Below are 13464 nucleotides of genomic sequence, written 5' to 3'. Positions count from 1 at the left end.
GTCACAATACAGAGCTATCGAGATTATCATTGTAATCCAGATTAGAACTCTCTCTTTCTGGTCAAAACGTAATCTCCATGATTAAGTTAAATTGCATTAAGCATTACATTATCCTCCCCTTCCTACATTCTTGTGTAAAGGATGAGATCTGTGGAACGCCCTGAATAATTGAGTATTTAGGAAGATGCTTTAAATTGTAGATAACACAGGAGAGTGAGGTGGATACTTGATTCCCCGACCACTGATTGCTGTGGGACTCCCTCTAGGCCCAGCTCTCGCAAACACCTTTTTGGGTTCCAAGAGAAACGTGCCTTCTATGGGTCATTTCTCAGGGCAATGCCTTGAGCAATCAGAGACAGCTCACTTGGTTCAAATTGAAACAAAGCCTGGCAGTTAACTGTCAACAATCAGAGCCCACCTACCAACTAATCAGCACTCTCTTCCCATGCAGTATAAATTGTTGTTGCCTTTACAATTTGGTATTCTGGTGAATTGTCCGGATGAGTGATGAAGGAGTTATTCCACTCACCTGATAAAGAAGCAGTGCTCTGAAAGCTCGTGATTCCAAATAAACCCGTTGGACTTTAACCTGGTGTTGCGAGACTCCTCAGTGTTCCTAAACTAATACACATTTGCTCATCTCCTGCTGAAGCATCAGTCTCAGTTTCAATGACTAGTGATCAAACACTGACTAAAGTACCAAAAATGAACAAGGTGGCTAGCATTTTCCCAAACTAACTAGTTTAATTCTTTTTTAGAACATTGCACAAGGGCAATGTTGATCCTGAGCAAAACACCATCCAATATTTAAATGAGTGGACAATCTGGATTCTACAAAACCGAAGTTGTTAATACATCGTGTTGCTCCTCCCAGCACTGCGGGATCAATAAAATATTCTGATGGTCAAAAGTTGCTTTTTTCCAATTGGGGTAATGAGTGGATGACCATGGTATCAGAATAAGCAGTTTGATTAATCTCACTAGTCACTAAGCCATTCATTACTGCAGAAATATCTATAACTTTTAGAAACTGAAAGGGGTGACACAGTGATTAGCACTGTTGCCTCATAACGCCAGGGACCCAAGCTCGATTCCCAGCTAGGGTCACTGTCTGCGTCGAGTTTGCAGGTTCTCCCCATGTCTGCGTGGGTTTCCTCCGGGTGCTCCGGTTTCCTCCCACAGTCCAAAGATGTGCTGGTTAGGTGCATTGGCCATGCTAAATGCTGGAATGTGGCAACTAGGGGAATTTCACAGTCGCTTCATTGCCGTATTAATGTAAGCCCTACTTGTGACACTAATAAATAAACTTAAAAAAAAAACTTTGTATAAGGGTCAGAAAATGTCCACACACTTATACTCACTAATTCAATTCCTGCCCACAGACTGTCGTGTCCTTCTGGTGTACCAATCCATCTAATAACTCCATAGATTATAGCATTATTGTGCAATTTCACTTCCACCATTGACTCAACCTCTAGAGCAGGATTTTCACTCTCTGCAAACTGAGCACCAGGACTGGGTGGGGTAGACATCGCCGGGTTCGGAGTTTTAGAAGTGTAGTGTTTAGAATTCTTTGAAGGGTCTGACGTGGAAACAGAGGGTAGAAATGGGGTGGAAACTTCATTTGATTTTTCTCTTCCCAGTTTTCTCGGCAACACACCAACTTGTTGGGATGGACTTTCAACTGGCGACTTGCTCCAGTTTTTTGCATCTGTCAGGAAATTGACAGGAAATTGTCAAGCCACAAATACTTCATTTTTATGACAGAATAAAAACACTCAGACTAAAAATAACACCCCACACGCAACCCTAACTCTTGACATTGACTACACTGGGCGCTGAGAGTGAGTCTTTCTAGTCATGGTTTTTACACATTAAGTGATAGGTAAAGGAAAAGGAGTTTCTTTTCACATTAACCCTTACTCTTCAATTAAATGCTGACAAAGACATCAAGGGCATTAAAAGAAAATCTCCTTAGGCTGGACTCAGGTGTTAGCAACTAAAAAACAAATTACACACAGACACTTCAGTTACAATCCAGAATGTGAGCACTCAATAGTGTGGGCAATTGGTCTTGAGTCATAGAGTCCCTACAGTACAGAAGGAGGCCATTCGGCCCATCAGGTCTGTACCAACCACAATCCCACCCTGGCCCTATTCCCGTAATCCCATACATTTATTCTGCCAATCCCCCTGATGTGGAGGTGTTGAATTGCCCCTTGAGTGTCCAAAGATGTGTAGGTTCAGTGGACTGTCCATGCTAAATTGCTGCCTACTGTCCAAAAGGTGTGCAGGTTAGGTGGATTGTCCATGATAAACTGCCCCCCAGAGTCCAACAGATAGAACCATAGAACACTACAGCACAGAAACAGGCCTTTTGGCCCTTCTTAGCAGTGCCAAACCATTTTTCTGCCTAGTCCCACTGACCTGCACCTGGACCATATCCCTCCACACCCCTCTCATCCATGTACCTGCCCAAGTTTTTCTCAAATGTTAAAAGTGAGCCCGCATTTACCACTTCATCTGGCAGCTCATTCCAGGTTAGGTGGACTGGTCATGGTAAATGTGTGCGCAGGGTCATGGGGATAGGGTAGAGGAGTGGCTGCTCTTTTGGAGAACCGGCGCACACTTGATGGGCCAAATGGCCTCCTTCTGCTCTGCATGGATTCTATGGTTCTATTCTCCATCTGACTTGAGGGACCTTATGTTATAATAAATTATGTCCAAAAGTATATTAATCCCCAGCACCAAAATCCTTTGCATTATTTCAATCCTCTGGTTGCTGATGTTTAAAAAATACATTTTAAATTTAAACACTCTACAATCAAACAATAACACCCTAATTCAAATTACAGTAAGTATTACCAGGCACCCAATTAGAATTCTAATAGGGTTCATATATATTCTTTCTACACAAAAGCAGTAGGAGGTAAGTTTGTAAACTGGTCTCCATGAGGCAATCCTTTGCAATTCACAAGTTTGTGGGTCTTTGCTCTCTCACATCAGCATATTAGTCTTTGGGTGGGTTGGAACAGAGAAGGAAACTGGTTATCCTGACAATCATTCCAGTTACTCTGTAACAGCGTGTATTGTGAGCTTTTAATATTCAGAAAGAGTTGAGGATGGGTCAAGATGTAGGGAAGCCGTAAGTACTTCTCCCATTAGTAAAAAATTGTAAATATGGGGTGCAAGTTGAGATTAGGATGTTGTAGGGAAGCCATGAGTTCACTTCCTATTGGTGAGGAGTTACTAATATTTGTAAAGTTAGTTGCATTTATAACCAGTGTTCAGACTTGGGCTGAATGTTACAAAAGCTACCTGAAGAAAGCTAGCTGGGGGGCGGGGGGGGGGGGGGGGGGCACGTTAGCACAGTGGTTAGCACTGCTGCCTCACAGCACCGGGGCCCCAAGTACGATTCCAGCCTTGGGTCACTATCTATGTGGAGTTTGCACATTCTCCCCATGTCTGTGTGGGTTTTCTCCAGGTACCCCTGTTTCCTCCCACAGTCCAAAGACGCACGGGTTAGGTGGATTGGCCATGCTAAATTGCCCCTTAGCAGGGTAAATACGTGAGGTTACGGGAATACAACCTGGATGGGATTGTGATCGGTGCAGATCTGATGGGCCATATGGTCTCCTTCTGCACTGTTGGGATTCTGTGAAAGGGTGTAGAGATACAGCAGAAACATTGGGACTTTGCATTTGCCAGGGTAGATTCCTTTCAGCTAACTTGCCAAAAGGGAGCTCTTGCCAGAAGAGCTAAAAGCTAGCAGTTGTGCCAAGAAGGTTTGGGGTTTATCACAGGAAACCCAGGGCTGAATATTGCTTTAGGGTTTACCACATAAAACCCAGATACAACTAAAAGCTAAGGATTGTCACAAGGATGCAGAAAGCTAGAGATTTTCCGTAAGGATTCAGTATTTTTTTAGAATCATAGAATCCCTACAGTGCGGAAGGAGCCATTCGGCCCATCAATCCCACCCAGGCCATAGTCTCATAACCCTTCACATTTACCCTGCCAATCCCCTTGACATTAGGGTTAATTTAGCATGGCCTATCAGCCTAACCCGCACTTCTTTGGTCTGTGGGAGGAAACTGGAGCACCCAGAGGAAACCCATGCAGACACAGGGAGAACATGCAAACTCCACACAGTGACTGAGGCCAGAATTGAACACAGGTCCCTGGCGCTGTGAGGCAGCAGTGCTAACCACTGTGTAACCATGCCACCCGTTCAAGACGAACTCCATTTTTGCACCAGGTGCCATCCTGATCAAACTAGACTCTAGAGACCTGTGCAATTAATTGAGACTGACACTCCAAAAAGTGTCAACCTATAGCACTCAGCAGCAAGTGTAAACTGGGAAGAGAGAAGGCCTGGGAAGAAAGCAATCAACAAATTCAAATTACCCTACTATAAAAAAGGTATTAAACTAGAAAGAGTGCAGTAAAGACTTACTAAGGTTCTACTGGGACTTGATGATTTGAGTTATGAGGAGAGGCTGGATAGACTGGGACTTCTTTCTCTGGAGTGTAGGAAGCTTAGGGGTGATCTTATAGAGGTCTATAAAATAATGAGGGGCACTAGATAGTCAACATCATTTCCCAAAGGTAGGGAAGTCTAACACTAGAGGGCATAGGTTTACGGTGAGGGGGGAGAGATACAGAAGTGTCCAGAGGGGCAATGTTTTCCGCACAGAGAGTGGTGTGTGTCTGGAACGGGCTGCCAGAGGTAGTAGTGGAGACAGATGCAATTTTGTCTTTTAAAAAGTGTTTCAACAATTACGTGGGTAAAATGGATGTAGAGGGATATGGGCTAAACGTGGGCAATTGGGACGAGCTTAGTGGTTAACAAAAAAGGGGCAGCATGGACAAGTTGGGCCGAAGGGCCTGTTTCCACGCTGTAAACCTCTATGACTCTATGATTCTATTTTGCTTGTCCCTCGCAGAAGTTGGATTTTCACAAAAGTAGAAATCCCAACCTACATGCTCCACTGTCCAAGAGTTGATTTTTCAGCCACATGGTGTCTCCTCCTGGAATTCTTTTCTGAAATGACTTCGCCTTGCTTGGTTAGTGTTTGTCCCGCAGGTATTGTGCGGAGCAAAGCAACCTCATTGTGCCAACAGTTGTCGGAATACAACAGTATTCTGAAACTGCCTCACTTAGGGAGCGTTAAAAGACTGCAATACCCATCTTTTGTCAACCGAGGGAGCTCCACTTCAATAGTTGGAGGGATCTAGAGAACATTGTAAAATATTAAAGATCTGAACTGAGTGGTCAACTTCTTCAGATAGTTTTACGACATTTTTGTACTGTTAACTGGTTGGCAGGCGCATGGCTGTTATCAATGTCCTTTTTGCAATTAGAGTACTATTTTCCTTTGGGCACTTTGCAAAATTAGGAAAACAGCATGTAAACATTTATTAGTGTCTGCTACATTAAAAAAATTGAATGCCGCTGTAACATGAAAGGGATTTTAACTGGGCTGCACGGTGGCACAGTGGTTAGCACTGCTGCTTCACAGCTCCAGGGACCCAGGTTCGATTCCCAGCTCAGGTCACTGTCGGTGTAGAATCTGCGCGTTCTCCCCGTGTCTGCATGGGTTTCCTCCGGGTGCTCCGGTTTCCTCCCGCAGTGCGGGTTAGGTTGATTGGCCGTGCTAAAATTGCCCCTTAGTGTCCTCAGATGCACAGGTTAGAGGGATTAGCAGGTAAATATGTAAGGATATCAGGGTAGGGCCTGGGTGGGATTGCGGTCGGTGCAGACTCGATGGGCTCAATGGCCTCTTTCTGCACTGCAGGGTTTCTACAATTCTATGAACTTCTACTCTGCCTCTTTTCCAGTCTCCAAGCCATGTAGCCGGAGTTACACTTCTGAGGATACTGAATGGCCAACATTTGTTACATAGCATTGTGAATCTCCCCCACTCATGGAGTGAGTTACAAATTGCAACATTTTAGAAGACAAGTATGCATTGGACTGTCTCTCTAATTTAAGGAAAAATGGAGCAATAAAGAAAGTCATGCTACTGGATAGGAGCTCTGCATGAATTTAAGGTTAATTTATTAGTCACAAGTAGGCTTACATTCACACCGCAATGAAGTTACTGTGAAAATCTCCTAGTCGCCACAGTCTGGCATCTGTTCGGGCTCACCGAGACAGAACTTAGCATGGCTAATGCAGCTAACCAGCACGTCTTTAGATTGTGGGAGGAAACCAGAGGAAACCCACGCAGACATGGGGAGAATATGCAAACGCCACACAGACAGTGACCCAAGCTGGGAATCAAAGCCAGTCCCTGGCGCTGTCAGGTGCAAACTCTGCACAAACTGTGACCCAAGGCTGGGAATTGAACCTGGGTCCCTGGCGCCGTGAGGCAGCAGTGCTAACCACTGTGCCATGTGTGCCCCCTTGAGTATGAGGAGGCCCAGGTTAAGACATACTCAGAGCAAGGTTTTCACACCTGAAAACAAAGCCAGAAGCAGGTGTTCTTGTTTTTATTACAAACTTTTTGTCCCAGGATGTTTGAATAGAGACAGGGAAAGATAGCGAAAGACGGCACAGCCGTTAGAGAGGGATAAGGCTATCTTCCCCGTTAGCTACCAGGCAGAATGTTGGGGAAAGAGAGGTCAAATGTTGGTCAAAGAGAAGGAACCCACCATGATTTAAGGACACTGGATTTTCTCTGGTGAAGTTGGGGGGAAAAAAAGCATCAGTGGGTGCTTACAGCTGAATGTCCGTTTGGGAGTTTCAGGAGATGGAGGAAGAGAACCTTTGATAGTCACAGGACATCATGATTCAGCAAAACAAAGAGACATAGACACAGAATCCCTACAGTGCAGAAGGAGGTCATTCAGCCCATCGAGTCTGCACTGACCACAATCCCACCCAGGCCCTATCCCTATTCCTGGTTAAAATCAGGAATGCCACAAGTCCAAAACTGGTGGAGCGCAGACATCTCGGAATGTGCAGAGTAGGAGGCAACTGCAGTTACAGGGAGGGGTCTTGAAAAGATCCGAAAACAAGGATTTACCCTGCTAATCCCCTCGAAACTAGGGTTAACCTAGCACAGCCAATCAACCTAACCTGGACTGGGGGAGGAAACCAGAGTACCCGAAGGAAACGCACACAGATACGGGGAGAATGTGCAAACTCCGCATAGACAGTGACCTGAGGCCGGGATCAAACTCAGGTTCCTGGCGCTGTGAGGCAGCAGTGCTAACCACTGTGCCACCATGAACCATTTGGAAATTGGTCATGGCTTTGCACTGTTTCTTGAAAAGACTACAGTTCTTTGGAAAGTGGGCTGTAAAGTAGATATGCGAGGTGGCATTATTGTTACGGTAGGACATTAGGGATGATCTTACCCGCTCTTCCTGCTGGTCAGTGTGACAACGTCCAGGAAGCTGAGAGCCCGGCACAGGGAGTGATCGGCAGAGGGTCACAATGTCCATGGGGGGAGTAATAGGAAATCTCTCAGTACACAGCACACTGGGAGATTGGGGGGACTGCGTAATAGCGCCTCTAGAGCTCAGCAGCTTTCTTCACTGGCAAGGATAACCTCTGTCCCACCCCCGCTACTGGCGGGAATCACATCCTGGCTCTCTTTCTTGACTAAGTGCCTTAAGATTGCATTTTTCAACTCGCTGACAAATTGAGTCTGAAACTCTCCTATTTTCTTGCTCGTGTAGCACTTAAAAATTCTTTTGGTAAGATCACTCCCATTGATTTTTGTTTGAACAAAAGGACTAGGAGCAGGAGTGGGCCATCAGGCCCCTCAAGCCTGCTCCGCCATTCAATAAGATCACGGCTGATCTTTCTGTGGACTCACTGGGAATTCAAACCTTTTTTAAAGTTACCAGACTCCATGGGGATCATAACAGTTAAAGGATTGCAGTACCTATCTTTAGTCAACGTAGGGAGCTCCGTCTCCATGGTTCATGAAGAATCTATATTACAGAGACCTGATGAAGCAACCCTGAATCAATAGGTGGGATCATGTAAAATATCAGAGTCTAGAATATGGAGATACAGTATGGAAAAATAAACTGATCAAATCCCACAGACAAAACACATAGGCAAATATATGCACAAAGTACACTCCTAGCCAGCACCAATAAAAAAGGTCATTTGATGTTTGAACTTACCATCATTATACAATTTAGTTTCTTTATCATTTGTACGAGATGGTTCCACTTCAGTATTACTTGCAAAAATGATATCCCCCGCATGAATAGAGATATATTTTGAATTTTTCTTCCCCGTGGTTTTATGGTCTTGTCCGTCCTGCATTGAGTTGGGAGAGAAAGGAAAATATTTGCTACGAGGCAGTAACATTTTACAAACTGTTGCCCTCTGGTTGTCTGAAGTTCTAAAGAAAACACAAATTCCACATGTCACAAAAATCACAGGTTTGTTACAACACAGACGGGAGGTAATTTGGCCCATCGCATCTGTACTAGCTCTTTGAATGAGCAACTCACCTAGAATCATAGAAGCCTACAGTGCAGAAAGAGGCCCTTCAGCCCATTGAGTCTGCACCAAACACAATCCCACCCAGACCCTACCCCCATATCCCTACATATTACACCCACTAATCCCTCTAACCTACGCATCCCTGGACACTAAGGGGCAATTTCTTAGCATGGCCAATCAACCTAACCTGCACATCTTTGGACTGTGGGAGGAAACTGCAGCACCCGGAGGAAACCCACACAGACACGAGGAGAATGTGCAAACTCCACACAGACAGTGACCCGAGCCAGGAATCGAACCCAGGACCCTGGAGCTGTAAAGCAGCAGTGCTAACCACTGTGCTACCGTGCCATTGCCCTGCCTTCTCCCCATTACCTTGCACATTCTTCCTTCTTAGACAACGACCTAGTTCCCTTTTGAATGCTTCAATTGAACCCACAGCCCCAGACCGATCTCAAACACGGATAAAAAACATAACTAAGAAAGGAAGTATCAAACTAAGAGCTGTATAGCTGGAAACATGTCTACTTATCGAACACGAACGGAGATAAAAAAAAACTGTACAGCCTGTAGGACAATTCCACGTGAGTTACAATGGTCTCAACCTTCTGGCCAGTTCCACCAGCAGGATCTTTCAGTCCCACTGATGGCAAATGGCCACTGCGAGTTTCCAGTGGGGGGGTGCGGGGCAGGCAATGGGAAACCCCATTGCCAATGGTGGGACCAGTAGATCCTGTCACCAGCCAATGGCGAATAGACCACCTCCACGAAGCAGGCTGTGGGGGTGTGGGATATCCCACCCGATATCTGCAGCATGCTTGTACTGAAAATTAAATCGCACATACTTGGCAGTACTGTACTCTAATATATTTGTGGTAGGTGCAGGCTCAATGGGGCTGAATGGCCTCCTTCTGTTGTGTTGGATTCGATGAAAAATGCTCTGAGTGAAAAGAGTCCGTGGAGTTTTAAGTTTAAAATTTGGTGAACCTACAAATCCCTATTCTTTCTCAGCCAATTTAACATGGGAAGGGATATAAAAGTGCAGGCACACACCATACAGAAAATGAAGCAAAAGCTTTCTTTACTGAACTTAATTGTCAGAGGCTTAGGATAGATTATTTTCTAAATGGGAAAATGCTTTGGAAATCAGACACTAAGGGACTTGGGAGTCATTATTCAAGATTCTCTTAAGGTTAACGTGCAGGTTCAGTCAGCAGTTAGGAAGGCAAATGCAATGTTAGCACTCATGTTGAGAGAGCTAGAATACAAGAACAGGGATGTACTCCTGAGGCAGTTTAGAAGTGTGAGCAGTTTAGGACCCATTTCTAAGGAAGAACCTGCTGGCCTTGGAAAGGATCCAGAGGAAGTTCACAAGAATGATCCCCGAAATGAAGAGCTTGTCGTATGAGGAATGGTTGAGGTCTCTGGGTCTGTACTTGTTGGAGTTTGCGGGGGGGGCGTCCGTAGTGAAACTTACAGGATACTGCAAGATCTGGATAAAATGGACGTGGAAGGGATGTTTCCACTCATAGGAAAAACTAGAACCAGAGGGCACAATCTCAGGTTAAAGGGACGATCCTTTAAAATAGAAATGAAGAGGAATGTCTTCAGCCAGAGAGTGGAGAGTCTGTGGAACTCTTTGCCACAGAAGACTGTGGAGGCCAGGTCATTGAGTTTCTTTAAGACAGACGATTAATAAGGGGATCAGGGGTTGTGGGGAAAAGGCAGGAGAATGGGGATGAGAAAAATATCAACCATGATCGAATGGCAGAACAGACGCGATAGGCCGCGTGGCCTAATTCTGCTCCTATGTCTTATGGTCTTATTATGTATCCATCCAATTCATTTGTTTGGGGAAGTGTATAATCCAGGTGGCATGGTGGCCCAGTGGTTAGCACTGCTGCCTCACTGTGCCAGGGACCCAGGTTCAATTCCAGCCTCTGGTCATTGTCTGTGTGGAGTCTGCACGTTCTCCCCATGCCTGCGTGGGTTTCCTCCAGGTGCTCCGGTTTCATCCCACAGTCCAAAGATGTGCGGGTTAGGTTGATTGGCCATACTATTATGATTCTAGTGTCAGGGGATTAGCAGGGGAAATATGTGGGGTTACGGGAATAGGGCCTGGTGGTATTGTGGTTGGCGCAAACTCGATGGGCCGAATGGCTTCCTTCTGCAGTGTAAGGATTCTATGGTCTATATGAATTCAACTTGTGGAGGGATATAAAAGTGCAAGCACATACCATACAGAAAATGAAGCAAAAGCTTTCTTTATTGAGCTTAGTTGTCAGAGGCCTAGGATTACGTGTCCATCCCATTCATTTGTCTGGGGAAGTGTTATAATCCAAGTCAAAAACTCCAAGGTATTTTGTGAAGTCAACCTAGACTATAAGTTTTGCACTTTGAATTTAGCTAGGGTAAATATAAGGTTTCTCACTCCAGATATGATTCAAATGACCCACTAGGGAGCTTTTATCAAACAAAGTTTATTTAAGAATACAGTTAACATATAAAAAGAAAATTAGCAATAGCTTTTACCAATTACAAACAAGAAAAGAAAACCATGATATTGTACAAACCTTAACAACTAAATGCATTGCCCAACACAACAAGCCTCCTTACAAATGTACACCCATCCTAGGTTTAGCACAGAAAACAAGGATGCTCACGTGATGCTGGATTTTTCCAGCTCTGCAACACCTGCCGCAAATTAGTCCCTTGGATAGAGAATTGAAACTCTGAGACTTTCCAGCCCTGTAACTTCCAGCAGACCTCGAGGTAGAGATAGAGCCACTGCTGGCCTATAGCTTTTAGCCAGCAAACCACTTCAAGAGACAGAGGCAATCCTTGCCTCAATTTATTAGCCATCCAGCCACCAACATAGAACATAGAACACTACAGCGCAGTACAGGCCCTTCGGCCCTCAATGCTGCGCCGACCAGTGGAACCAATCTAATGACCCGCTAACCTAAACTATTCCAATGTTATCCATATGCCTATCCACTGACCATTTGAACGCCCTTAAAGTTGGCGAGTCCACAACTGCTGCAGGCAGGGCATTCCACGTCCTTACTACCTTCTGAGTAAAGAACCTACCTCTGACCTCCGTCCTATAATTACCACCCCTTAATTTAAAGCTATGTCCCCTTGTGTTAGCCACTAAGAGCTAGATTTCCAATACCAGGGAGTGAAACAGAAAAACTGCTTTTCAGTCCAGCAGCTGCTAACAAGCCAACAGCCAAAAGTGAAAATGAAAGAACTCTTGGGAAAGAAAACAAACTGTTCCACCTGATCTCAAAATCCTACAGTGCAGAAGAGGCCTTTCAGCCCATTGAGTTTACACTGACGCATGAAAGGCCCTGACCTGCCCACCTAGTTCCACTTGCCAGCACTTAGCCCATAGCCTTGAATGTTATGGCGTGCCAAGTACTCATCCAGGTACATTTTAAAGGGATGTAAGGCATCCCGCCTCCAGCACCCTCCCAAGCAGTGCATTTCAGACTGTCACCACCTTCTGTGTAAAAAAAAAATTTTCCTCAAATCCCCTTTAAACCTCCCACCCCTCACTTGTGTCCCCTCGTGACTGACCCTTCAACTAAGGGGAACAGCTGTTCCCTATCCACCCTGTGCAGGCCCCCCCTCCCGTAATCTTGAACACCTCAATTAGGTCACCCTTTCAGTCTTCTCTGCTCCAGAGAACACAACCCAAGCCTATCCAGCCAATCATCCTTCCCACAACAATCCAAAAGATTGTAAACTCCTAGAGAATGCATTAGGCCCAGATCAAAAAATAAACAAAACCCCATTTAAACCATTTAAGCAGCAATGAAAGATGCCACAACAAACCTTATGGTGCCAATAACAAAAAAAAAGGAATGATCACAAACTGCAGAGTACATGATTGAAAATATATTTCTTAAAGGCACAGGGGTGTCACTGGAAGGCATTACAAGCATGACCAGGAAACTCCACAGCAAAGAAAACTAAAGGATCACTCCAAATTTGGAAAACAATTTACATGCCCAAGTTATTTCTGCTTCATCAGATGATGTAAAAGAATTATGCTTGTCGTATAATTCTGATATTTTCATATTAAGTTTCTCAGAAATCGAGATCTGATGTTCAATGTTAAAGTTGATTTATTTGTCTTAAGTAGGCTTACATTAACACTGCTATGAAGTTACTGTGAAAATCCCCTCGTTGCCACACTCCGGCACCTGTTTGGGTACACTGTGGGAGAATTTAGCACGGCCAATGCACCTAACCCGCACGTCTTTCAGACTGTGGGAGGAAGCCAGAACACCCGGAGGAAACCCACGCAGACATGGGGAGAACGTGCAGACACCGCACAGACAGTGACCCAAGCTGGGAATCAAACCCGGGTCCTTGGTGCTTTGAGGCAGCAGTGCTAACCAATGGATAAAAGCAGCTAGTAAGAAAAGACCCAAATTATTGAGATAAAAGCAAATTGCTGTGGATGCTGGAATCTGAAACAAAAACAGAAAATGCCGGTAAATCTCAGCAGGTCTGACAGCATCTGTGGTGAGAGAAGGGTCTAGATGACCCTTTGTCCGACCAGTTCTAACATAGGGTCATCCAGATTTGAAACATTGACTCTATTCTCTCACCACAGATGCTGACATAGAGTCGTAGAGGAGTACAGCATGGAAACAGGCCCTTCGGCCCAATTTGTCCATGCCACCCCTTTTTTCAACCACTTAGCTAGTCCCAATTGCCCACGTTTGGCCCATATCCCTCTAAACCCATCTTACCCATATAACTAAGCCTAAACGCTTTTTAAAAGACAAAATTGTGTCCGCTTCTACTAATACCTCTGGCAGCTTGTTCCAAACACTCACCACCCTCTGTGTGAAGAAATTGCCACTCTGGACCCTTTTGTATCTCTCCCCTCTCACCTTAAACCTATGCCCTCTAGTTTTAGACTCCCCTACCATTGGGAAAAGGTGTTGACTATCTACCTGATCTATGCCCCTCAT

At 44.9% G+C, this 13464-nt stretch overlaps 1 protein-coding gene across 1 annotated transcript in view; it reads right to left on the bottom strand.

Moving 5' to 3' along the window:
- The window catches only part of cyld2 (cylindromatosis (turban tumor syndrome) 2), a 46719-nt gene that overhangs the window by 28669 nt on the left and 4586 nt on the right, over nt 1–13464 (bottom strand). Inside the window, exons 4-5 of the mRNA XM_080204678.1 lie at nt 8146–8284; nt 1362–1711 (exon numbers count right to left, since the gene is read on the bottom strand). Coding sequence (XP_080060804.1) covers nt 1362–1711; nt 8146–8284 — 489 coding nt within the window. The remainder of the gene's footprint in view (nt 1–1361; nt 1712–8145; nt 8285–13464) is intronic.

Source organism: Carcharhinus amblyrhynchos, chromosome 16 (assembly GCF_965287045.1).
Source record: "Carcharhinus amblyrhynchos chromosome 16, sCarAmb.v2.hapA, whole genome shotgun sequence".
Classification (NCBI taxonomy): Eukaryota; Metazoa; Chordata; class Chondrichthyes; order Carcharhiniformes; family Carcharhinidae; genus Carcharhinus; species Carcharhinus amblyrhynchos.
This window is presented reverse-complemented; position numbering and strand designations above follow the sequence as displayed.